The following is a 27,519-nucleotide window of genomic DNA, read 5'->3' as shown; positions in this document are numbered from 1 at the left end:
TGAGCTGAACATATTAAAGCCACTGTGTCTTTGAAAGGAAAATATGTATTTTCAGTAGCTGAAGTGAAATCATAACAAATGAAATGTATTTATATATATACAAAACAATATACTTTCACTTTTTTAGATCATAATTGTGTTTAAACTTGGTTTTTAGGGGCTGACATTTGTGTTTCTCTCAGTAAAGCAATTGCTAGGTTAACATTTATTTTATGTGACATCCGAACAGTGTCTGAAGGCGGCACCGTGCAGAGATACTGGAGCCCAGCCTAAACACAGTCACCCCAGAGCGGGTCAAGGGTACAGGAGGGGCACAGACACACAGTCATGGCCAAGGATATGCAAACAGAAAGCAGCACTGCGTATAAACAAACCCGTGGAGAGACACAGTGTACCAGCCACACACACAGCGAAGCACTTTCAAACACTCACAGCAACCTTTGGTTTTGAGCTTCTTTTTTTTTTATAGCGTCCTTTTTATGATTTTTTTTACCCCGTTTAATTTTATAAGAGGGTCATATGAGCTTCACTTCTTACTTTTCTGAATCATGAGTGCTCTGAGACACTTTCATTTTCCAAAGTGAAGATGACTAAATAAAAAAATAAAAAAACACAGTGGAAAGAGTCAAGACATTTTCAATCAAATGCAGAAGAAAACTGCACACCTCCCACTTACAAACAAGCTGTGGCCTACAACCTATCAAACATTATATACCTTGGCAAAATTGCTTTGGATTTGTTGTTACACACAATTTCTTCCTCATGCTGAAACAAAAAAATAATCCACCAAACAAAACTCACACTTGCCGAGAGGGAATTAAGAGCAGCAAACTTTGCAATGCTCCTAAAGATAAAAAAAAAAAGGTGACATTTGATTCTCTGGAGGGCATAACGAAGACCTTAAACAGCACAGCCCTGGAAAAGCTCGCCCCGTCCCTTTTCCTTCCTAGAACCCCCCTGCACTAAAATTACCTTTCAAATATTTGCTTGAATAATAGACTCCAAAGCACCTGGGTCTCACAGCGTTCCCTCCATGGCTGCGGGAGCTTATCTCGGTGACAGGGCCGCCCCGCGAACCACCTCTCTGATTTACTGGCTCTGGAGCCCCGCCAGGACCCCACCCTGCCATAACCCTCTGCCCTGCTGTGGCTTCAAAGGGCTGCGTGTGATCAGCTCGGACTCCTGCCAGCGCCGGGGCGGCCCACTCGCATTAAGGTGGACCTCTGTCACGTTGTCACCGGTCGAGGCCGCCGCCCAGTCATTAAGCGCATCCAAACACGGCGGATTTTGCACGACCTAGAGTCTGCGGTGCGCTCTGAAAGTCAGCACAACTTTTAACAGCACCGCCCGAGCTCTTTGCCAAGGTACATTCATGCCTGACTTGATCACAATGGGGCCAACAGATGCCAAATTTCAGGTAAAAGTACAAGTGTGACACACATGTGTATGGGCACCTTCATTTTCTCTCCCTCGGGGAAGTAATAAAGAAAGGAATGCCGCTCTTCACACGAACGCAATCATTATTTGCAGAAAAAAAAGAATTATATATATATCTATGTTGCCACATTTCCACTCAGGTCTGCTTCCTCTGACCTGTAATATTACTCTAACACGAAGGAAACGCTGCTTACATCATTATGCATGTAAACATGTGTACAGCAAACTAAAAATAAAGGCTTATTTCTTCTCTATACAGTCACCTAGCAGAGGAAAGAGCTCTGGCTTCCATTTTCTCAACCCAAATCCATTTATTTAACTATGACTGTAACTAAGGCGAAGAATTTAGGGGATTTTTTCCTTTTCTCATAAAGTGGAGTCTGACACGACCATCTCACTTAAAAAAGTCGGTTTCTGTCCAGGACTGTAGTATTTTATTACAAGTATTTCAGTTTCCCTAAAGCCTGTTTAGAAATGATGTCAAACCGGACTGACACTCAACCCCCTCAAAGAGAAAGAAGAACCAAGCCTACAACAAGAAGAAATAATCTGACAGATATCAAATGTGTGCCTGTCATTTCCTGGCCAATTATGCGTTGGAAGTTGGAAACAAGAATAACCACAAGTTTATCAGATGTGGGCACTACTGTTCCCTGTGTGGGAATCACTAGAGATGAGTTTGAATCGTGAAATAAGAGCAACATCCTTATATCACATGTCCAGTTCTGTAATCCAGTTTTACCTTTTGGTATATGTGGCTGTGGTATAGGGTGTGTGTGTGTGTGTGTGTGCGTGTGTGTGTGTGTGTGTGCGTGTGGGTGTGCGTGTGCGTCTATGAGAAGGCCGGGATCACTTGGCTGGGCAGTTTTCACCAAGGGAAAGTAAAGACATAAAAACAAACAGTAATACTTTCTAAAAATGGGCAGGGTGCCTTTAAATCCGTCCCTCCTGTGAGTGCGAGAGTAAGTGTGTTAATCTGCGCGCTGGCTGGGGCTGAGCTCACCCGGCGGCAGAAGGAAGGGGTGTAGCTGACTAGAATATACATTACTCACGAGCTCTTTGATCCTGGTGCTCGGGGCGAGCGTGCCAGCGCAGGTAGACGCCAGGTTCTCAGGCAAAATGGGCCTGCAAACAATAGTGAATCACAGACTGCGCTGCAGCCGCCCCCTGTTTTCAGTGGCAGGAGTGTGTGTGTGCGTGTGTGTGCGTGTGGGGGTGTGGGTGTGGGTGTGGGTGTATTGGGGGGTGGGGGCCGTACTAGTATTCTTTCTCTGGACACAAACCTCTCTCTCAGTCTCTGTCTTGCTCTCCACAGTTCCCAGAGAGCTCAAGAAAGCGGTGAATTGTAAACGAGGAACGGAAATGCGGTGTGGTAACTCTGATTGCCCCTCTCTCTCCCAGTGGCAGCTTCCTTCTCTCTCTCTCTCTCTCTCTCTCTCTCTCTCATGCCGTGAAAGCAAGTTGAAATGCAAAACAGAAAGTGACAGAAAAAGGCCACTGAAATCTGATACCCTCTGACTTGTTAAACACATCCAAGATAGAGACTTCAATGTCCCGTGGTGAGGAGAAGACAAACCCAAGTCAGGGTTTCTGGGGTCTACTGGGTTCCAACCGAAACTGCGCGCAGGGGAGGGGATCACTCTAAAGCACTCTAATACTCGAAGACAGCTCCATTTAAATAACTAACCACTAGTTGTTGACACCACGGCGCGTTTCCTCGAGGCACAGTTCACTGCAGGTGTCAGAGGCTGGTGGGAATTGGTGTCGTTCGCGTGTATTGAAAACAAATACAAGTATTTTTAATGAGGCTATTACTCACCTTGCTAATTTGGGAACTTGCCACTCAATACAACTTCAAATAAATCGCACTGAAATGCTGAATATTTACCCTCTGCCCACTCTTACAAAATATAGTCTGAATGAAATAGCAAATAACGGAGGAGTCTTTTTAGTTTTTTCTCTCAACGGTCCTTCATGAGACCGCAGAGGAAACTGAGGCCAGTGTCAATTAAGACTTTGATCCTTTTTTGGATTCTTGCTCTCAATCAGCGAGGGAGGGATGTGTGCATTTCTTGTTTGTTCTCTGCAATTAACCCTCTTGATTTTCTAATCCTCAATGCAAACACCAAGTCCATTAGACGAGAGGGCTGCTCATATTGCAAGCATTTTTTTGTTTTACTCATGCTAAAAATAAGCCAGCCCATTAGATATGTGTTCATTTGATATATACGTGTAACTGTTTCCCCCCACAGTAATACAATGTCCTCTTCTGTTTCTATATGCTGTTAATGTTCACAAATCAAAACCAAGCTAAGCTAACTACTAACTGGACACTATGCAATCATAAAGAAACTTTGTATGTCTGTGATCGATCTACAGTGAGGGAAAAAAGTATTTGATCCCCTGATGATTTTGTACGTTTGCCTACTGACAAAGAAATGATCAGTCTATAATTTTAATGGTAGGTGTATTTTAACAGTGAGAGACAGAATAACAACAATAAAATCCAGAAAAACGCATTTCAAAAAAAGTTATAAATTGATTTGCATGTTAATGAGGGAAATAAGTATTTGACCCCTTCGACTTAGTACTTGGTGGCAAAACCCTTTTTGGCAATCACAGAGGTCAGACGTTTCTTGTAGTTGACCACCAGGTTTGCACACATCTCAGGAGGGATTTTGTCCCACTCCTCTTTGCAGATCCTCTCCAAGTCATTAAGGTTTCGAGGCTGACGTTTGGCAACTCAAACCTTCAGCTCCCTCCACAGATTTTCTATGGGATTAAGGTCTGGAGACTGGCTAGGCCACTCCAGGACCTTAATGTGCTTCTTCTTGAGCCACTCCTTTGTTGCCTTGGCTGTGTGTTTTGGGTCATTGTCATGCTGGAATACCCATCCACGACCCATTTTCAATGCCCTGGCTGAGGGAAGGAGGTTCTCACCCAAGATTTGATGGTACATGGCCCCGTCCATCATCCCTTTGATGCGGTGCAGTTGTCCTGTCCCCTTAGCAGAAAAACACCCCCAAAGCATAATGTTTCCACCTCCATGTTTGACGGTGGGGATGGTGTTCTTGGGGTCATTCCTCCTCCTCCAAACACGGCGAGTTGAGTTGATGCCAAAGAGCTCGATTTTGGTCTCATCTGACCACAACACTTTCACCCAGTTCTCCTCTGAATCATTCAGATGTTCATTGGCAAACTTCAGACGGGCCTGTACATGTGCTTTCTTGAGCAGGGGGACCTTGCGGGCGCTGCAGGATTTCAGTCCTTCACGGTGTAGTGTGTTACCAATTGTTTTCTTGGTGAGTATGGTCCCAGCTGCCTTGAGATCATTAACAAGATCCTCCCGTGTAGTTCTGGGCTGATTCCTCACCGTTCTCATGATCATTGAAACTCCACGAGGTGAGATCTTGCATGGAGCCCCAGACCGAGGGAGACTGACAGTTATTTTGTGTTTCTTCCATTTGCGAATAATCGCACCAACTGTTGTCACCTTCTCACCAAGCTGCTTGGCGATGGTCTTGTAGCCCATTCCAGCCTTGTGTAGGTCTACAATCTTGTCTCTGACATCCTTGGACAGCTCTTTGGTCTTGGCCATGGTGGAGAGTTTGGAATCTGATTGATTGATTGCTTCTGTGGACAGGTGTCTTTTATACAGGTAACAAGCTGAGATTAGGAGCACTCCCTTTAAGAGAGTGCTCCTAATCTCAGCTCGTTACCTGTATAAAAGACACCTGGGAGCCAGAAATCTTGCTGATTGATAGGGGATCAAATACTTATTTCCCTCATTAACATGCAAATCAATTTATAACTTTTTTGAAATGCGTTTTTCTGGATTTTTTTGTTGTTATTCTGTCTCTCACTGTTAAAATACACCTACCATTAAAATTATAGACTGATCATTTCTTTGTCAGTGGGCAAACGTACAAAATCAGCAGGGGATCAAATACTTTTTTCCCTCACTGTATCTTTAAATCTATATCTATATATTGATCTAAATCTGATCACTAAACATTCTCAGATCTTAATCTGCAAAGGAACCTAAAGCGCAAGGAGCTTCAGACAACTTTCCGACGGGTTGAATTGAAATTGAAAATGGGAAGCCAATTAGTCTCTCTTTCCTGTGCTTTCAAGTGACAGATATTGTTCCAGTTTTTACAGTACGTCCTGTTATTTAATCGCCCCTTCTATTTAAAACCATCGCCCGCCCCCTGCTCCATCTCATTCAACAACCCCCGTACACCACGCTTGGCTTTCACTGATCCGGAGACAATCTTCCACGCCAGGTTAGCGCAAAAGCATTTTGTAGGTGTAGGACAAGCTTAGTGAAAGCATATCGGTATCAAAATCTCAACCCAGCCACCCATTCGGCTATCTAGAACACTTCCCCGATGACTCTCCCGAAATCTGGCTCCGGTTTCTGGATGGTTTCCCCTTTCTTTGATGCTCTTCTCCACACCCCTTTCTCTTCTCCAACTCAACAAAGGTGTTAAGAAACCGTCTTTGACTGAATGAATCCCCAGAAGAAAGGGGACATTACCCGACCTGCCATTTTTAACTACTTTAACAGGATGGCTTTCAAAGCTTTTATTGTTGTTGTTTTTCTTGGCACGGCGCAGCGTTTTCACTGCCTTTTCTAACTTCCGAATATACTCCATTTCAATTTCCACAACCATTTCAGCGCAGGAGAAAAAAAGAAAGAATTATCCATATCCGTTGTCTCGTCTAAAATTACTTTGGGAACGTTTGGACAGAGATCATTCTCAGGTAGGAAACGAATACCCAAATTGGTTGGATCACTAAATCGGTTGTATTTTGTGGCATTTCTGCAGCAGTTCAGGAATTCAGGTATAGTGATGCTGCAGATATAGATGTCTTTCAAGTTAGAGGAGTTAATAAGCTGATGAGGGCGTCACGGCCAATTAAACAGGAGAGTTTGCAGTTTCTTCCCCAACCTGAAGCCCAACACTAAGCAGAGATTGCTTAGGATACAGATTTCAGTCAAGTCTCCCTCAGATCAGCAGGTTGAGTCTATTACAATTAGGTTTTCTGTTTGTATGTTTGTTTGGCTGCAAAATGTTTGTGTGGCACTACCCTGCCCTCACAATACCGCTGCGTCCACATTTCATACAGCACGAAAGAGCAGTCGCCTAGGCTCGAGGCAAGAGAAGAAGAGTGAGAGAAGAAAAAAGTATTTTGTATGAGAATATTTGCGTTAATCTCTTGTAAGACCGACTAAACCTCATTCTGTTTGCACAGGGTAGTTCAAAAGGAGCCCGGCATGCCTCGGCTTGCCGGCTTATAAAGACTACATTCTAATGCCCATGTCGAGGGCCAATTTTTTCTCTTAATACAGAAAGAATTAAATTGAGCCTTTTGGAAGAAAAAGAAGGAGAAGAAGAAAAATACTGAAATCAAGCAGCAATTAGAAGACGTTTCCTGTCAGCGTGCATCAGCTTGACTCTTCGACCTCAAAACCACCCGAAAGAAAGAATGCCGCTTTCCCTTTAATTTTACACTAACCAGTGAAAGGGGGAACTGGCAGTGGTTTTTGTTCCAGTTGAAAATACACTGATGCGCAGTTATCTTGTTTTTGTTGACTGCGGTTTTACTCGCAAGCAAAACTCTGCCTAGTTAGGATACATTGTCCGCAGTAGGCCTAATTTGGATTCCTGTCTTGTTTCGTAAGAATTGGGACTTTTCTTCTGCTTAAATAAATGTACAGATTAATTTGTTAATACGTATTCCAAGAGACTGCTGCTTAAAGTCAAACCAATTAACCAATTAACTTGGTGCCGATTCTGTCTCGTCGTCTTTCTCTTTGCATCTCAGATATAGCTAGATTAAAAGCACATGTGGTCGCTTATGTCTTGACCGTTTTATATCATTGAGGAATTATTATTTTTTTCTTATTGATTGTGTTACATTTGATAATCGAAAGTAACTGCCCCCGTTAGGACTGAGCAACGCACAGCCCATTGAATTTGAAAATTGGCTTCCAGATTCATAATTCATAATAAGTCAGAGGATGTGATGTTATTGCTGAGCATGGATCCCATTCTGTGAAAGACTGAGAAGAGTCTTTTTAGCAGAGAAGGGGCAAAAATATGTGTATTAAAAAACAAGTCCAGACTTCCTCCACAACTGTTTTAAAGCCCCAACTTCCACTCCAATCCCAGCATTCCCAGCAGGCTGTGTAAAACCTAAAAGACATGCAGCTTAGTCATAGACCAAATGTTACTCATGGCAAGACACCGATTTTTCACCAAAGAAAGGTCTCACACAGCAACCTAATCCACCTGCAACGTTCTCTGTAAAATCGCCCGATTCGAAATGAACACTTGTCGGATATCGATGACCTCATCATCTGGGGGCTGCAGCGGAGGTGTAATCCAGGGACCTTCACCTAACCGACAAAAACAGGAACGATCTACAGAACAAACAAGGCGCTGCTCCTCCTACAGCGATCACAGGTGTCATAAGCAGCCGCGGGCCTGAGATATATGAGCAATTTTTATTGTCAATTCTAGATGCCAAGGAAAAAAACGAATCGCCGTTGCCAAATGTACCACACACACTTTGGAGAGTTGACAGTTATTTTTGTAATAATTTTAAGATGGCACCTTTTTTTTGGATGAAATGTTTCAGCAACAACTGGGAGTATTTAATTTATAGCCACTACTGATTTCACACCTGACTGTGTGACAATGCCTGAGGCCTGAAAACCTGATAGAGGGAGCATAGTTCCTAGCATTAACCTGCCCTTCGTCTCCCTAACCTTGCAGACCAGTGGCTCGGCAAATAAATGGTTAACCCCTTCCCTTGTCCTGAACTTGTGAAGTGATGAGGCCAGTTCTGGTTTTAAAGGTATTTTAATTGCTATGATTTAATAGCTATGATATGGCAACAACCCAAAGGCATGGTGTTGCTTTCTATTTTTAGTGGTTTATTTTCTCAACTCTGTGTTTCCAAATACTGACGACAGGCTGACAAAAGGTTGACCCTGCGCTGCCTTTGAAGTGACAAATGAAAGATGCGTCGCGCTGCTACGAGTGCCTTGACATGAAAACACTTTGCATTCCTACATACAAGTAGACCCTTCAGTCTAGCGCTGCGAGACGCGGGCGGAAAAAGCAGGCCCATACTCCTGCTACTACCTCTGCTTTGAACCACACTTACCCAGACAAAGGCTTTTTTCGATTTTTCACTCGCTGAATTTATTAAGAAAACAAAACATATGTCATCTAAACCAGTGAACTTGACGTAATTCTGGCACACTCCGCTGCAACAACAATAAAAAGCGCTGAGCGGAAAATCTCGTGTGCTGTGAAATGCACTATCTCTCTCTTTTTGTGGTCTCCTCCAGATGAAAACATAATGGAAGATGTCATGTATTATTTGAAGAACTGACAACAAACAGAAATACATTCCCCGAATCAGAGTTGCCACTGGTAACCCTTTCTTTCTCAGGGATGTACAATTTGGCAATAACTTTAGTGGCACTTCAGAGCAGTACATGGGACACTTTGTGTGGCAGTGGGTTCACAGTACACAGTCTGCCCATAGTGGCTCTGTTTATTTCAATATACAAATCGAGAGATCACTCCTCTGCTTCAGCAACAGCTTGAACAGTTCCCTGACGGTGACATTAAGCTCAAACTGAGCATGTGGTTCTTTTGGATTGTGATGCGTGTGAAGTACAGGATTTTGCAGCACAAGAAGGTGGTCCTCCAACTAAAACAAGCGTAACTTCCAAATAAAGCAATGTACCAACTCTCTCGCTCCTCAATTAAGGCTCGCAACGAACCTGAAATATTTGGGGTGGGGTGAAAGGAACTCATCAGAGGCATTTCTCAATTCCAACAGTCTTGCGTTACGAGAGATAACAGTGCAGGAGGAGGTCGAAATAGGGCATTCGCCTTCTCTCATACCCCCCCCCCCCCCCACCCCATACACATACACCCTCCCAGTTCCTGGTTCACGCGGGGCTCCGTGAAGTCATCTTAAGAGTCTTTGTTATGACACGGCTGGCCCTCCTGAAAACAGCGCACCGCCTCGCTTCCCAGTGTTCGCCGCGACTGCTGGATTTCTCAAGGTCCTGAACAGTTCACCCTGCCAATCAATACACACATGAAAAGCGGGGCGCTGATACAGGAACTCCTGTGTTTGCTCAGCTACAGTCAACATCGAAAATACCAAAACGGGCAAAACTGGAAGAGCATGCATTTTGTTTGCCAGATGAACGCACCACCGCAAAGGCAAAGTGCTCCAGAAGGCGGTCCTCATGATTCAGCCGTGCAGGCCAGAGGGGCAGTTCGGTATAAGACGGTTTGCTTTACCAATTCCGCATAGCATTGCTTCAGTTATGACAGGAAGTAAAAAGGAGATAGAATGCTGGAATCAATATGTTCATCTTCCAAAACAACCAGATCTACTTGGTCTTCCCTACACACAGTTTCTCAGCACCACCGGGAGAGTTCAAATTCCCTCCCATCCCACTCCGCCTCCTGCGGGATGTTTCTTAACCATCAGAGATGAGCCAAGTCGCTTGTAACACACCAGTATGAGCTACATAACACCGGTTACTGCTTTAAAAGGCAGTGTTCATGTCACCCGATTTGTCCTGTTATTTTTATTAAATTTGAATTGACTTTCATCTCCAATTTTGTTTATTTTCCATATTGCGACATCCTCTGTGGGAAAGAGCCTTTATACCATTTTCATCTTCCCACCAGTAAAGCATCAGGGACATTCAGCGCATTTGTTTGGTTTTTGTTCTTTTTAAAAACTGGAATCTCCCATTGAAAAACCACGACCGTTGGAATGCACCACTTAAAAACCCAGCCGGCAGTGATTCAATGGGAGGAAAAGCCTTGGGGGTGCGCCAGTGATGCTGGGATCCCTCCAGCGATCAAAGAGAAAGAGCCCTCGATCGGGTACATTTTTAACCACTTAGTTAGCCCTGACCTGTCCACTCACCCCTAGCGTAACTTCCAGTTTCGGTCACTTCCAATAGGGGTCGCCTCATTAGGCACGGGACTTCGCAGGGCTAATGCTCTGTCCCGAAATGACTCCCATGCGAGCGGATCGGCCGCCTGTCATTCGTTTGTGCCGAAATGTCTGGGAAAGAAAGGACCGATTCTCCACGTTCTCACCGGCTGCCAATACAGGTCAAACTGTGACAAAAAGATGTGAAATTCACATGAGCAAATATGGCTGACGGCATAAAACACAGTTTGGTTTGGTCCGTGATGGGAGAGTTATCCAGGGGGACTTTCCTTCAGTTTTGAGTTTGTAGCAGAAAGTGACAGCTTACCAGTAACACAGGAACAAAATGCTGTATTCACAAACTTCCTCAGTAAACCCATTTGAAGTCAGCCCTCTTTGAAACTGCTTATTTTGACGAGGGAGAATTTTGTCGACGAAACCCTTTTCTTTTCATCTATTTTTCTTATTACTTTACAAAACACAGAGCTGCTGTGAAGCCAGAGTTTTATTATCTATAATGCTATAATACATGTTGTGAATCCTCAGATTATTTCCTTATGACTGAAGCGTCACATGACCAGAGAAATTTCCCCACTGTCTGCCGAGAATGTCAATAAATGACTTTTTTCCTCCGTTACTTTTTACTTTAAAACAAAATGATTTGCTTTCGCTTACTTCAGATACCAATTTGGTTCTTTAATCCATTTTGGGGAGCATGGGCTTTACGCGGCCGATTCAATGGGAGCTTATTGCTTGTTTGGACGCGGAGATTAAGCAGATTTACTTTATTCTTCCAGAGTGCCTTTCTCATTGGAAACCCAGGAGCTGCTGACAGATGACTTTATGGGATGTTTTAGATGGAAGCAGATCAACATCCAGGACATGCCGTGGCACTGCGGGCTCCCTGGTTGTGTTTTCGGGGGATTATATGGCTCGCACGTTGTTTTTAACAGGTGCCACGCTTTGAAAGGTTCTTTAAATGAGAAACAGGCAGATTCTCCAGTCAGGAAAGCAATCCCTTTGCTTTTGAATGATAAGGTCAGCAGCAACTGGCGCTTTTGTTTCCACGTCACCACAACTCCTAAAACACATCATCCTGACCTCCCACCATGTTCGAGATCGTGACTTCATAAGCAGCTTGAGGACTTCACTGCAACTGCTTAATACAGATCAATCCACAAGCAATGCGTTATGATAAAATCACACAGGTGCCCAACTGGTGACCCTGTGCATAAAGCATAGGCCGATCTGCACTTCGTGAGGTGTGGCGATTACCTCTCAAACATTAAAGCCTAACTTCTACACTTAATTTTTCTGCATTATATTTGTTTGGCATCACAAAGACTTTTATTTTATGTATTTACTGAGCATATAGCATAATCTAGGAGGTATAACGGCTTCCTCAAATAGCACAGAACCAGAAGGCTGCCAACGCTGTCCATCGGAGGAAAGCGTCGTCGCTGTACCCGGTGGGCGGCCTTCTTCCCGCGCCGCGCTGCCATTACTAGGGTTGAATACGGGCCGAAGGTCACACTAGTTAAGTGCCAGCAAAACAACCCTTTCAAAGCGAGATCCTTGAAGTTACAACATCAAAAGCCAAAGCCAGCTCTTTCCTCCACATTGTTTAAATACTTTTTAATTTTGCTCTGTGAAGTGACTTGTGCACGGCTGGCAACCCTTTACAATGCCGACCATTGTTCCAATTTATCAAAAACTATACAAGTGTGGCCCGATGCCCTGATAGTCTTGATTTTTTTTTGGGGGGGGGGAAAACGTACTGAGGCAAAGCAATGAGAAAACCAACAATGAAACAAATTCATCCCAACCACATGAAACCCACACGCCAAGCTTGGGTCCGTACATCTGTGAAAACCAGGACGAATTGAAAGCGCTTGTCCAGCTCAGATCTTCAGCTGACCATGAAATCAACATCTGTTTCTTCTTCTTCAAAGTGGCTTTTTAAATAACTTTCCAATGGAGCAAAGCACAAGAGACAAAAGACACACCGGTCTCATCTGGGTTTGGGGGTTAAACTCGGCAGCACAAAGCCTTCTAGACGTGTGGCACAATTAGCTGAGGGAGGAGATTGACAGAGAAAAAGACAGAAAGAAAACAAGCCGCAGAAAAAACGCGTCGTGTTGACAAGCGATTTGTGATTTCATCATATTTAATAACTTCTCCTGAAGCGTGTAGTTCGTGACAGATCTGTAGGCATAAACAGCAATCACAAAAGCACTGGGTTTATATTGAACTTTGGAGATCCTAAAAAAGGCAGAAAGAAATTAAACCGTGTAATATAGTTATTTATTAATTCAGGTAGCTTTCGCGGTTAGCAGAAGAGGCGTGCATGGCCTGATGACAGACCTGTGAAGTTAAATCTTAACCGACTTTCAGTAGCTTCATATTAAACCAAGTGAGCTAAGATTAAGTTCTTCAATAACTTTAAACAAAAGGTGTTTGACAAGGAAATAAAAACAAAACATTTAGAACCTTTGATAGAAATTCAAAAGAACAACTGAACGCCGAACATTCACATTTTTGGCTTCTGGGTAAAAATCACTCCTCTTTCTCTTTTAACACACAATAAGCCAATTTGTCAAACTTAAGTGAGAAAAGTAGGTTCATTTCACACATATATTATGGTTCTGTGCAGAAAACAGAGATTCTGGGTTTCTACATGACGTTTGCAAATCAGTTTCGAGTCCAGGAATGCACGCTTACAGACCGATAAACACTTTTCAGGAGTGAACGTCCCTATAGACCCACAACACTGGGACATCACACAATATTTCTGGGAGGCTATCTGATGTCTTTCCCTGAATTTTGCACTCGCACTTATAGTCATAAATCAATAACACTGTGAGCCAAACCCATTTCCACCCAGAGCCTCTTGCCTTACTTAATCATACAGAAACTACAAATACGTTTCAATTTGCTACTATATACAACGCATCCTATTACTTTTCTAGGCCAACCGGCCACTTAACCCTTAAGCTGTGAAAAGGAAAAAGAGAAGTTAATGTGTATACAAGACACACCAAAGCAGTCATGTTCACTTTGTGTACGTGCATCATAAAAAGACAGGGCGTGATTGCAACTGCAAAGTCCACAGACAGAAAGCCGCCCCACACCCCCGATCGTTCACTGTCTGTCTATTCTAGTCTGGGGTCTGCAATCGCCCCCTCGGTTGGAAAATTCCACCCCGGAGCAGACAGTCGATTGGTTATCTCTCAGGCCCTCGGCTGGGTGACGCAACCCCTCTGGCAGTTGGCAGCACACCTTTAAAACTGCACAATCTATAAATTCTCCCGAGCAACCAATCTAAACGGATTAAAAAGTCAAACAGATAGAGGAACTGCGGCTGTCTGAAGTGCTGCCAGGGCTGAACAATGTCCCAAACTGTGGCACATTCAGCAAAGGCTAAGGTCAGGCCTGCCTGTTTGCCGACCTCAGGCTCTCTCGGAGAGACGCTCCGCCTGCCCGCTGCCAAGCTCCGGGTTGGAGACCGCATTAGGAACGAATGACTGACTGGGACGCGGAGAGGGGGCCGCTTTTGCTTTAAATTGTGTTCCAAGGCAATTCACCAGGGACCGCAGCATTAATCATTGCTTGGCACGGCGCACAGGTTTGAAAGATGAAGAAAAGCAAGCAGACTGAAGCCGAAGAAAGAAAGCAGTCTTATTCCAACAGTTGTTTTAAAGAGGGGAGGAGTGGGGGGGGGGATGACAACAAGTGAATAAGCAGTGCGCAAAAACAAGAACAAAAAATAAATAAGGAGAAGTGCCCAGTGTGGATCTCAACTGCCACTGCTTAAAAGGCTTTAAATGTTGTTAAACGTTTGTCAATAGACATGCCAAGATCAGTGAGAGACGACAAGAGGCTACGGGCACAGAAGAGAGGGCCCAAGTTCAATTAATACTGCAATAGGCAGCCCAGCTAATAAAACACCAGCTAGCTGTCCTACTGCAGATCGCCAACCCACATCACAGCCTGTCATGTGGTCTCTGAGCTGAAGTTGTTTTCTTAAGGCATGTGGCCATCGTTAATGCTGTCGTAAAAGTGCCGGGCGACCGATCTTATTCATCGTACAGGAAAAGGGCGACAAAAAGTCTATGCTATTTTTTTCCCCTGTTTAGGTTCTTCTTTTTTTTTTTTACATTTGTATTTCATCTCTGTGCTGCTCAGGGATTTTCCAGATGTTCTTTTCCACCACCGACTTGATGATCTCCACTCCGCTTCTGCTCACTACGGACAGAGTCCGTACACAACAAATTCCCCTCGCTGTAGATCGGACGTTTTAGCAGTAAACATCTAGAGGAATGTGGGAGGCGTCTCAGTGTCACCCTTGCATGAACAGAAGAAGGCTACAAAAATAAGTGGAGGAACTGATTTATTAATCTTACGAAGGATATCCCGTTTTTTAACATTTCCGCTGACCTGGGCTATTCTTCCTGTAAGCTGGGGATGTACCCATTAGCAGTGCACTTGCACTATCTGGAGTTTGCATTGCAGGCACTGTAATTGGTTTGGGGCCTCCAAGCATCACAGTCTTGTCAGAGAAAGGGCTATAGCAGAGTTCATGCACACCGCAACACAAGTACGGCACACTTGCAAATGTACGCCATTTACACACGCAGTCGTCCGTAAGGCACTTTTTTGAGAGGACGTGTGTTTTGTTCACTGGGTCTGAGAATAAGGGACATAAAGACAGTTAGGGGATCAACAGATAACAGGCATCCCGATCACCGTCATCTGTGAGGAACACAATCAGAGCCACTGATCACACAGCGATTTCGAGGCGTGAGAATGCGGTTTCGCTAGTCCAGTGTCACCCAGTTGAAGAGTTGCAACCCCCTGCACCCATCCCTGGGGCTCCTCCTTCACCTCTGTACCTCAGACGCTTCAGATTCCAGCCTTTCACAAGAAGGATTGATTACTGCGGCAGCACGATATGGCATGGCCTGCTGACATGTTCGCAGCCCAGATGAAGAGCAGCAAAAAAATAATTTCCAGATCGATGAATCAATCCAGGAGTGTTCTGAGCACATTCTTAATAAAAAAGGCACCCAAAGCACATTTTCAGCAGCTCTCGGATGAACACCAGAAGAACAGACAGACACAGTTCTCTACTCTCAACCTGGGACTGCATGAAGCACAATCCTTGTAGGTAGAAACATACTAAAATGACCTGAGGAAAACGTCTGACGCCACAATGTGTGAAGAGTTAACAGGCAGCACTTTGCCCTGAAGTGCTTGGAGAGGAAGGAAATCGCCACATCAGATATATTTCATATCAGATAAGAAAGGATCGGGAGACAAAGAACGAGAGTCAAATGAATGCGATTGTGAAAAAAGATTTCTGTAAGTTGCGAACGTGTCGAGACACGCGGAAAAGAGAGCGAGAGAAAAACCCCATCATGCTAAGAAGTAAAAGAAGTGTTTTAAAAGCATTCAAAACTAATTGTAGTGCGACCCTCCCTGCAATTACAAAATACCACGATCACCCTGCGCCGAAGTTTGCAAAAGGAAATGACACTTCATGCTTTCGTTATGTTTCAGCCTGGCTGCTCAGCAAATACCGAGCAGATGCAGGAGTTACAGGTTGAGTGGCAGCAGGTTAATTAAGGACAACGGCAATTATAAGCCAAAAGTGACAATGAGGAAAGCCAACCAACGGTGGTGTTTAACATGCGCTCTCTGGGTTGCACAACACAACTCTAAAAACAGAGTCCTGGCCCAGGCAATTGATGTGGTTAACGGAATTGTGTGTTCGAGCCATGAAATTACACGGCAAATCCTGATACTATTATTTGCATACGGAGAGACTCTCTTCAACGCAAATGTGGCTGAGGCGGCCGTGCGAGCGTTTTGGAGGCTCTCCGAGTCAGGAATGCACCAGGAGGGGTTGCACATTGGGTTTTAACTTGGAGAATCTCTCCCAAGTCACCAGGTAAGTCAGGCAAGAGCAACTCATTTTCTGAGTGGGTCTGTAAAGTTAGTTAAGCAGGCAACATACATCTCAGATTAAAAAAAAACCTCCAAAATTATACAAAGACAAGTTGCAACACAAGGGCAAACAGGAAATCATCAACTCCAAGAGCACAGGGGTGAAAGTTCACAAGCTTTAAGCAGCTTTGTACATATTTCAATTGCAAAAACTCTCCACAGAAAGCCTGTCTTTAAAAACACTTCAACCATATGATTGCACAGATCGGAGATTACTCTATTTGGCTCATGCATCACATGTCTCAGTCTGGTCCTGAGCGTGTGGAAACAGCTGGTGTGACTGACTACACTGATCAAATAAAACAAATGGTAACCACATTCGAGAACACGGCGTCTTTACTATTTGGTTTCACCAGAGAAGCGCGATCACGTCTTTCCTCACTCCTTTAACCCGGACCAAGAGAGACTGGGACTGTGGGAGTATATAAGTACAAAGGAAAACGCTGTTATAAAACTTACAAGAAAGGGTTTTTATTAAAGCTCATCAATAACCGTTTTTGACTACTGTAAAAGCACGAACACACCCACAGCCAACCGGGTGGAAGGTGATTGTATGCCACTTGTTAGCTCTACGGAAAGGGTGAAGATATCTTTTTTGACGGAGAAGATGAGGCAAGGAAAGTCTAGGACTAATTTTGCCCTGGCTGTGTGTACGCATATGAACAGTATCGATTGTGCATGAGCGGCACACAGTTTTAGCCTAATAAAAACATGTCAGTGTCATAAATCCTGGACCGCAATGCGTTGGAGTCACAACAGAAGACAAAGGCAGTTATGCAACAAGGAGATACTTTTTACCCACATTTGTTTTAGCAGGTGTTTAGCGGTCGGTCTGCTTACAGCACAATTCATAACTGCTTATTGTTTGAATGCCAGATTTACTAAAGTCATGTGGAAAGTATGAGACAAGTATTTATTATGATTTTAAGTCGAAGGCTCTGAGTTGATAACATTTATACTGTGGAGAAGTCTGGATCCGGGCCTAGACACTGTTCATGGTATTTGGTGGAAAGGCAATTATTGAATTACCTGATGCTTAACAGGCAGGTTGTTTAATGTTGCCATTTTTTTAATTTTTTTTTAAATAAAGTGTAAGATGTTCTTGCCGCCACTTCAATCCTTTACATAAACACAAACGCCGGGCTTATCAGATTCAGGCTACAGCTGGATAGGAGTTTAGATAATATCAATGTAGATGTGTTTGATGCCCTCAATTTAGCATGTTGAAAAAGGGGCAGATATATCGTCTTGAAAGGAGTAAACAACATTTTGAACGGAAGACTGAGAGATTGAATCAAATAAATACAATATTACTCTATGTTAGGTAAAGGGGTCTCTCCACACACACACACACACACACAAACGCATGCACACAAAAGCAACAGGCGTCTTCTTATGACCTTTGTTTCAGACAATCCAGAGAGGAGACAGAATTCCTCTCGGCCACAGGAAGCAGAGACAGAGAACAGCAACTGTCCTTCCCCGACAGAGAGTTTAGCGTGACAGCTGGTGCAACATTTTTGAGCTCTATTCATCTACGCCAGAAAACACAGTCTCCCACATACAGTTACAAGCATGCATCTCCCCAAAGTGGGATGGTCTGTAATGTATATAAAAAATAAACTATCTACTCCATTTCTTTAACGTGAATGGCTGTTGTTCAAGCAGTGACATTTACATTTAAATACCACTGTGTTACATGATTTGTATGGCATGCCACCAAAAGGGATTCGTGTAAATTTGCATTCATTAAGCTTATGGGCCAAATGATAACCAAAGAGGTGTTGACAGGACGAAGGGTGTTCTGAAACGCAGCCAGTGAGACGGGCTGACATCACCTCTCCGCCTGCAAATCGAGGAAACGTAGGACTGAAAAAAGATATATATGTGTGTATAAAAGCAAAACGCCAAGGTCCACTCCAGAAAGACAACACAGCTCTATTGAAAACTTCCAGTAAGATGTCTCACTCAAATCAAACAGGAAGACTTTGATGTCACCCCCCCCCCCCCCTCAGGGTTTACAGGTTAAACATTAAACTGGACAGATTGGATCAGCGTCCAGAGCATTTGCGACTCCTCTTAATTAACTATTAAGTTAATCTACTGTCAACTGTCCAGAGCTAGTGCCAGGCTTCATCAGAAGAATCAACATTGATTAGACTTTCCCTGAGTGGAGAAGAGTGGACAACACGTGCCCCAATAAAACACCTCCAGACCCCTGACCCTAGAGACGGATTTAACTGGAGATTTTACAGATGACTAGACGGGACGGGGATAGAAAGCTCTCTAACTGCACCTATGGGACCTCTCTAACCGCTGATGACAAATGCCACGGCAGACAAGTGCAAACTATGTCCCCTATTGTTCCTACCCTACCCTTGGTGGTGATGAAAGGGCCCTATGATGACTACACTTAAACGCTGCATTTGCACACATTCAAAATCACAGATACTCGCATGATGGTGAACTGCAGGCGATCAATATGAAAACCAAGTTATACTCCCATCAGCCCCTGCCCGAACGGTGTCGCGAGGGTGCCAGCTCAATGGTGTGTGAGGGCAGGGGGGGTTTCGCCTTACCTTTTCCAGCAGCGGCAGGCACTGGTGCACTTTGTGCTGGGGGCTCTCCAGCTTGACGATGCTGATGAAGATGCTCTCCTGGCGTTCGTCGTCGCTGGTGTTGCACAGGGACAGCGGGTGGGACTGGAAGAAGCACACAGAGCACAGAGTGACTGCACAGGCCAGCGCAAGACAAACACATCTGGCAACATCAGACAGTGTGAGGAAATCATCCCCACAGCGGTCTCACGGGGTCGGCCACGGCAGCTTCCGAAGACATGTTTGAGATTCAAGCGGTTTTGGATCTGAGGACTGCTTTTCTTTTGTTTTTAAGCCTTTAGATCCTAAGTGATCTTAGTTTTTTTTTTCTACCTCCTGTCTCAATTTAGGCCTGTGTTGATTTTTCAAACTTTTCCTTTTTGTTCCATCAACACCAAGCCGAGTTTTAAGGATCCACGTGGGCACACTGCTCGTTTGGGTGTACTTCAGTTCAACTGCTACCCACCCTAAAGATGCATGGGAAACGCACAACTGCCAGCAATATAAATGCCACTCGAGTGAGTTCTCTCCGTTTCTGGTTTTGAAACCATATTAAGCATTAAAGCTGTTGGTTGTCAAGAAGCTGTTTTTTCTTTTTTTGAAAAAAAAAAAAAAGGGAAACAGTGGCACAGATTCTAAGCCACACAGCCGTCTGTTGTTAGAAACAGGGTGACAGGGTGGGGACCCAACACGATGCTCACAACATCAGCCACGGCGCATAATTTGATCCACCTACTAACAAGGCCAGATGTGAAGTTATCAGCAAACCAACCAACAACGTTTTTTGACTTCAGAGGACGCGTTTTCTTTTTTTTATTTAGCTATTATTTACATGTAGGGTTTTTCCACAGCCGGTGGACCCATGCATGTCAGAGATGCCGACCACAGCGGACTTCCCAGGACGATGCACCCGTCACGACGTTTCATGTGGCTGAGATGATGTCATGGCGCAACAAGAAAACACGCTCTTCAAAGGGATTCCCTTGATCCCAGTGTGACACTCAAAATTAAAAGCTGGGGAGATATTAATAGTTTGGTGTTTCTGGATTTGATGTAATGTGGGTTGCTAGTGATGTGTATGGAAGATGTACAATCAAAACAAACAAGCTATTAAAAAACAACAACAACAAACAGCAACACAGCACCGTCCACAACCCAAGGTATGGCCTCTTGCCTCAATCTATCATGTGCCACAACTGTATTGCATCTGCATCGGCAAGATCTAGGCCCTGGCAGCTGACACTAACACTCTGCTACAAGTTCAGTGACCAGATGACATGCTTGTGTTTGCCATTAAAAGTTGGGAAAGGATATCATCAAGTAACAGTCTTTACAGGGACTCTTCCACTCTGTTCCAGTTTTCATGAATCTGTACATACATGGAAGGGGAGCTGTTCATCTTTTTGAAACAATGAGCAAACATCTGCTTTTGCTTGAATCCAGAAGCAGTTCATTTGAACTTTTCTTCTAACTGGATAACTGACTCACTCAAATTGGCCACAAGGATCTGACTGGATCGGTTCACATCCCGTCAGCTGAAATACAGGGGTAGCTTCCCATCGATGCCCAGACTTACAGCACCCTCTCTGACCGCCGCATCCTGACACAGCGGGCCGACCGTCCCGAACCCCAAAATCCAGCTGCTTTATTAATCTGCATTTACTAGACAGAAATTAAAGGGCTGACTGTAACTTGGCATTTAACAAAAAAAGTAATACTCCATTGAAGTGGTAATGATTGGGCTCTGACCACATTGTAATTTGCTCATAAAAATCAGTCTTTTTTACTTTCTCTCTCCCTCACATAACTCAGCAGATGCCTAAATTATCTGCATTTCCTTTTCTAACATCAGTACCCCAGAATAGCTGGCTTTAACCAGTATCCCCCTCATCCTCTGAGCTTAGTTCAAAAGCAGGATCTAAATTAACCCCTTGTTTGAAAGGATTCCCATACAGTAGCCTATAAATTCCCAGACTATTCTTAGTTCCTGATCTCCAAATGCACGTCTCCCTAGATTCCAGCACAGGTCCCTTAGATGCCCAACCCAAGGTAACCAGCTGTCTCTGGCTCTGCCAACTTTGTCTCTGGAGAAGAGGATCTGCATAACAAACGATGGTATTACTGGAGAGCTATTATTTTACTAATCCCCTTTTCTATGAATAAATCTTTCCAAGGGACAAGTACTCACTGGAATAGCCTCAGAAGAATACCAGGCAAGTTTCTAGTCTAGAGGAGATAAAAAAAGAGGAAATTGCCAATTCACCTTTGCACAGGCATAGCTTTGGTGGGGGGGATGGGGACTTGTCCACCCTATTATTGAGAGTGCGTTAATTTATGCCCCCAATATACGTCTGGGCATCTTTTTGGCTTCAGCCACTGCCACGAGTCGTGCCAGGCCTGTGGCAAGGAACGGGTCAAAACCGCCTCCCGCGTTCCACCTTCCTGCCCTCCACACGTCGTCTCTCTCCACAGAGGGGACAGACCAGCAGTCCTGTCACAGATGGCTTCCCACTCTGAGGAGCTCTTCTTCTCTGGAAGCAATTTAGCTTTGACCACCAACAGGAAAATGTTCTAACCTTCCTGGTCTTGTTATCATCACCATTAACACTAAGTGCCATATAGAGTCTTTGCCTAAATCACACTGAAATTTGTCTGTTATTTTCCCTCAAATTTTCCCTAACCAAATTACGGGAGTCTCTTCAATGGGATAACTGCGGCTTCTAGATGATTGCCCAGCGAATGCAGGCCCTTTCACAGTTTTGCTTTCTTGAGATCTGCTCTATCATACAGGCACTTTAATCTACTTTAATGAGAAGAAATGACCGGAGAACAGTGAGATATGTGACTGTGAGCTGCTTTTTGCTGTCTTTTCTTTCACCACATTATACTGCAGAGGATTGTACTGGTATTCGCGATGTAACAAGCCTCACTGCATTGGTGGGTGTCGAGGTGAGCGTATGACATGGGAATGCCGTCTCAAAGCTGGGTGTGTAAGAATATCTATGATTATTACTACATTTCTTAATATCACATTCTTTTTTAGATACCTTTACCCATGTATACAGCTAAGCCAGTGTGAAAAGGGGAAAAGGGAATAAAAATGAACAAAACAAAACAAAACCCAATTCTGTTTTATAGTAATTTTTATGGGTCTTTAGTCGAATAGCCAAACTGTAGTAAGTCCATCTCCATATGGACCTGGAGAAACCAGAGAAAACAGGAGCCTCGTCCAAGAACAACTTCCCTGGCAGCCCGTTTCTCACACTGCAGACCGAAGGGGAAACAGACGGGTGTGAGTGACAGCTGGAGGAGGGGCTGCCAGTTGATGCCGCCCCTTAGAGATCTCCCTGGGGTTCATGTGGTCTGGCCAACACTGCGTGACCTCTTGGACTCCTGGCTACAGCTGTCTAGGTTTCAGACAGATGTGAAACCGGGCTGTCCAGGATGTGGAGATCACCTTTTGCTCTGACCACTTGAGCCAGGTGAGCCATGCAAGGTCACCAGGGTCCGCCTCACATTCTTGTCCACTTAGACCCCAAAGACAACCCTTGAAACACTACACCGGGCCAAGCGAGAAGCTGGACTGCGTCCGAGAGGATCTCCCTTGCAAACGTCTCCTAAGCTCGGGGGCAACAGCTGCCCCTGGTTTAAAAACTTGGACCCAGAATCCACAGCTTCCTTCCAGCGCTTCCACGAGGCGCGACGATCTCACCACCTCCGAGAACATCTGGAAAGTCCTGTTTTATTTTTATTTTTTTATATACCTTTCCGATTAAAAAGTATATAAGTACGCGTAGCATTACCACTTGAATCTTGTCAAAACAGTGCAGCGTCAGATTTCCTCTCTTTATTGACAATCGGCCCCCGATCCTGCAACCGTTACCGCAATGAAAAACTTACAGAAACCCGATCCCATAATGACTTCAGAATAATTACTGCATACCTAAAAAAATAAAGAGTACAAAAAAACAAAAAAAAACACTGCTGCTCAAAGTCTCTGCAAGTATTGTGTTTCTAAACTTCCAAAAAGCATATCCTTGTATGAATGTTTTCCCTCTTGTGTAGCATGCCAAGCTTTTACAAAAGAAATTCTTCATGGATTTTAAACTCACGGCATTAAGTGACATATAAGAATTAGGATGTGTGTGAATGCCATAGTCTCACGTGTCAGCGAGCAATTGAGTGCTGGACTGATGCACTTTTCAGATACACGGCCTGAAAATCCAGTGCATCGTAGTGGGGAACGATCATTGATACGTTGACTTATGCAACCCATAAAATCTGTCCTATTTAGACAACATCAAATAAGTCTGTACACATCTATGATTTGGGGCCTAACGTACATTGCAGAAGACCAGAGAGTTATTATAATAGTTAAGTATTAAAATAAGTAAACGTATTGAGGACGGTTATTTCATTAGCAATTTAAACAGATTTCTTTCTTAAATCCATATATCTTTACTGACTTTAATGACCAATTTGTGTGTGTGTTTTTAAATGAACAGAAAACTGCACAATCTATCCCCTGAGGATAGAAAAGACACTGCATCTAGAACTTTCCACTTGCCTCGAAGGCCCCTTTGGCAACCATGATGTTCCTTTAAGCCAACAGCAGGTGGTGCTATATTAGTGGAAAGCTGTAAGACCTGTCAGTGCTAACGGTGCCACCACAGCACCACAACCCATCACACAGACCAGGTAACTGCTCCAGCTCCGTCTGAAAATACCATCATTCCCTCTGAGCAAAACACAACAAAACATGTCAAAGTAGAAAGGGTGCCCGTAGGTGCTTGTTCAAAATGAAAGCAACCTGGTAGTGCATCTCAGTGCCTCAGTTCAGAGCTCAGCAGTGGTCAGCAGTCTAATTGGTAACGCTGAAAATAACATCCAGCTTTTTCAAGGAGAAAACGATGTTAACATGCTAGATTTCCTTGAAATTGTGTGACACAAACGCACAGACTGGTAAGATGGCCGCGGAGTGGGCATCCGGGGGGTTATTGCTGCGAGAAGCATCTGTCTGACGATGTCGTAGCACTGGGACAAGTACAACTAATGGTATTCCAGACCAGATTTTTACAGTGTTATCTAGAACCTACTCTAATCCTATTTTCTTTGACGTAACATTTATATAATATTTATATTGTCCTTTTCTATAAGCAGTGTCAGAATTGCTTTGGAGTGTTATGTACTCAACTAATCATGTCAAAGATTAATACATTAATTCAGTGAAGACCCTAAGATCTGCGTATCTACATGCAGATTTAGGAGACTGCCGCTACGGTGATTAGCTACAGAAGACATTAACCAAAGCAAACTCGGCCATCAAAGCAAGAACGTCGAGAGAGAATGAAAGGAGAACGCATGGTGCTCGACCCTAATACAGATGAGACATAAAACATCAGGAGCCGTTAGGATGTATGAAGTGTCCCTTGAAAGAAGAATAACAAAAGCGAACATAATCAAAGTTCAGCAGATCTCCGCTAGCTGTTTACAATATCTGCTCTCTTCATGTCTGGCAACAGGCTCTTACGAGCAGCTGTACTCGAGAGCACATCGCTGGTGAGACGTCGTTCCCCGGCTTAAACACTCGCTGGGCAGATTCTTTCCGTTTCAGGTCGTGGGCCTCCCATAAGATCCCTGTTATGGGTTTCAAAGTCCACAGTTAATGTAAACACAGAACTTCCCCTTTGATGGAAGTCGGGCTCTTCCAGTCTTCTTGTTAATGTTACAATAATCCATCTTTCCAAGAACCAAGCCGAGCGCTGAGAAAGCCCCTCGCGTCTTTATTTAACACTTTCCCCGGAAACCAAGAGCCGCTGCAGGGATTGGGTAGACTGCGGCTCACAGATTTCCACAGGCAATAAGGCCCAGCTTGATCCAAATTGACTCCCAAGCACTTCATTTAAGTTTGACAAAGTCAAAACGGTTTTAGCTACTGCAGCCTTTCAAGGGTTAATCCAACGTGTCCCTCGTCATCGAAGTGTATCAAACCACGGACTATGACATTGCTGCAATAATGCAATCTCACTGACTGTTAATCACGATTTTAGTACCGGGCTGGAGGCCTGTATTTAGCAACTGTAAGCTAACGCAGGCCTTAAACTTGGCAAGTGCCTCTTCATATACATATAGACATCTTGTGGAAAGCAATCCCATACTTTGAAGCATATGAAACTAAACATTCAAAGCTGATGTCAGCATTGCGTCTGGGGTGGCTCCTTCTCTCATTTTGAACATGATTTTCAATCCATTAGCAAAGCATTCATGACAAAATAGAATTTGGCACTGTCTGCCCTCTGAAATACATTTTTTTTAAATATCATTATTTAAATGTACAGCAAAAAAGGGGAAAAAAAAAGCTGTGTTACCACAAAAAGATCTGAGACAACTAATATTCAGTCAGGGCTGCTAAAATCTATTACATTTCCAATCAGAGTCCTGATTCTATTATACAAAGTTACTTTTGTTACAAAGTTACAAAGTTAGGCTCATTTTGGTCCAAGCTGGTGTCTTTTTGAAGGCAAACGAGGGAAAGAAGGGAAATGCCAAAATATTTCTAGTTTGTGCATTGCGTAAGCTTCAAAGTGGGTTCCTAAAACTGGATAAAGAAACACCGGCAATGAACACATTCTTTCTGCGATCCTTTCTGGGAAAAAAATGATTAATTTATGGAATATATACAAACATAATATTTCCCTGATGTAATCGATGCAGTGGGTTGAGAGAGAGAAAAAAAAAAATCATGAAAGAAAACATGCATTAGTCTGCAATAACAACAACGACGGGAAAAACAAACAAACAAACATGCAGCACAAACATATGGAACGCGTTGGAATGGGTGGATCTGAGAAATAGCTGTCTGTAACCAGTGTCCCTTTCCGATCTGCTGGATCCATATTAATCTGCCTCGTTGCGCTGCCTGCCTTCCCCCAAACTCTAACCACTGGCCACATCATCTCCCAGTGCCAACGCACCACTGCGCTTAGCACAATCAGGCTCTCGGAAATCACGGCCTCTATTCACCCGGCGCAGACAAACACTGGCGATGTCAGCACCGGCCTATGAACGACAGGACACTGGGAACAGTAAACTGAAATAAAACTGCCCTGCAAACGCGCCCCCCCACCGAAGTACGCGTCCAAATACGCGCAAGAGCAGCGGCATTTGCCTTGATTCGGTTTTATGAGAGGAAGGTGCTCGGTCTGTGTATTGACATAACAACTAAAGTCAGCGGCAGTTTTAATAACTTTCCTTCACACAGGATGAGGGCTGTTTACCTTTTTTTCTGTATTTATTTTCAACCCGTTCGAAGTTCAAGGCTGTGTGTGCGCTAGGTATTTTATCCGCTCCAACTCTGAGACAATCATTGAGCCATAAAGCTGTAAAATTGACTTTCACACCAAATGAAAATCGCACTATTGGGCCTATATTCACCTGCTCTGGAATTTCTCCCTTTTAATCCGTCAGCGGTTGTAAACACAGCCTGGGCAAACATACCTCCATTCCAGGTGATATTGTCTATCCCTTAAGCACTGAATTTCAACGCTTACAGGCTACGATCATTTAATTACTAGTTTTTTTGCAAACTTAACCTTTTTTTTAACCTTGGCATCTGGGGTAAATGAATCACAACCTGAGGAAACTCTTGCACCTAAATCCTGAGCAAACTGCCCTCTCTCTCTAGCACCTAAATCTGGTGTGGAATGCTTCTATTCGAGTAACACTTTAGGCATGAACGGGGTCAGGTTCCTCTTAAAAGGTAAAAGACCCTCCAATGAACCTTTGTTTTCGGTGAAGACGAAGGAGGATAAGAAGAAGTAGTTGACGTCAAGGAGAATGGAGCATTCTGAAAATCTAGCTAGACATCCCGGAAATCACTAGCTAGACCTACATGCAGATAGAAGCAGGGGAAGAGACAGGCGGCGTTATTGTAAGCTGAGCATCTTTACAGTGTTAGGTACGGTAAACAGTAGGCGGGCAAACACTTTTCACTTCGTCAGCTTCCACAGAGAACCACTAACGACTCCCCCCCCCCCACCTCGAGAGCACATTCCCACCCGGTGACTCAGTGCCCGGCCGCATCGCCCTCGCCGCTTCTCCCTCCACATTCCCGCTCTTTCCCTGCCTCTTGGGAGGTTTTCTGTGGTGCACGGCAATTTGGTGCAACTTTAAAATTATCTTCCCGAACACACAGTCAATTACACCAAACATCTGTGCGCTGCCCACTGATGTGAAAGCAGTGAGAGGACTAATTTGTTTGCCCCCCCGCCCCCAAGTGGAAACGATGCGCTTATGCAGAAAGTCATAGTATTGCGTCGCATGTTCCCATTTCAATCAGATTTGTTTTGATCGCTGATCTCCACATGAAAGATGCTCCCAGAGGAATCGCATTAGCTTTGCCGGCTGGATTGCTGCCTCGCTTCCAGATCCTGGAGCCCGTTTCAAAGGCATTGGCTGGGGGAAGCAATGGCACAAAGAGAGACGGTCTCAG

The 27,519-nt window shown here is 44.1% G+C and overlaps 1 protein-coding gene across 1 annotated transcript in view; it reads right to left on the bottom strand.

Moving 5' to 3' along the window:
• The window catches only part of rnf43 (ring finger protein 43), a 78,174-nt gene that overhangs the window by 12,656 nt on the left and 37,999 nt on the right, over positions 1-27,519 (bottom strand). The window contains exon 2 of the mRNA XM_066695162.1: positions 19,011-19,133. Within this exon, the coding sequence (XP_066551259.1) occupies positions 19,011-19,133 (123 nt within the window). The remainder of the gene's footprint in view (positions 1-19,010; positions 19,134-27,519) is intronic.

Source organism: Amia ocellicauda, chromosome 22 (assembly GCF_036373705.1).
Source record: "Amia ocellicauda isolate fAmiCal2 chromosome 22, fAmiCal2.hap1, whole genome shotgun sequence".
Taxonomy (NCBI): domain Eukaryota; kingdom Metazoa; phylum Chordata; class Actinopteri; order Amiiformes; family Amiidae; genus Amia; species Amia ocellicauda.
The sequence above is the reverse complement of the archived record's forward strand: the minus strand, read 5'-3'. Positions and strand labels throughout refer to the sequence as shown.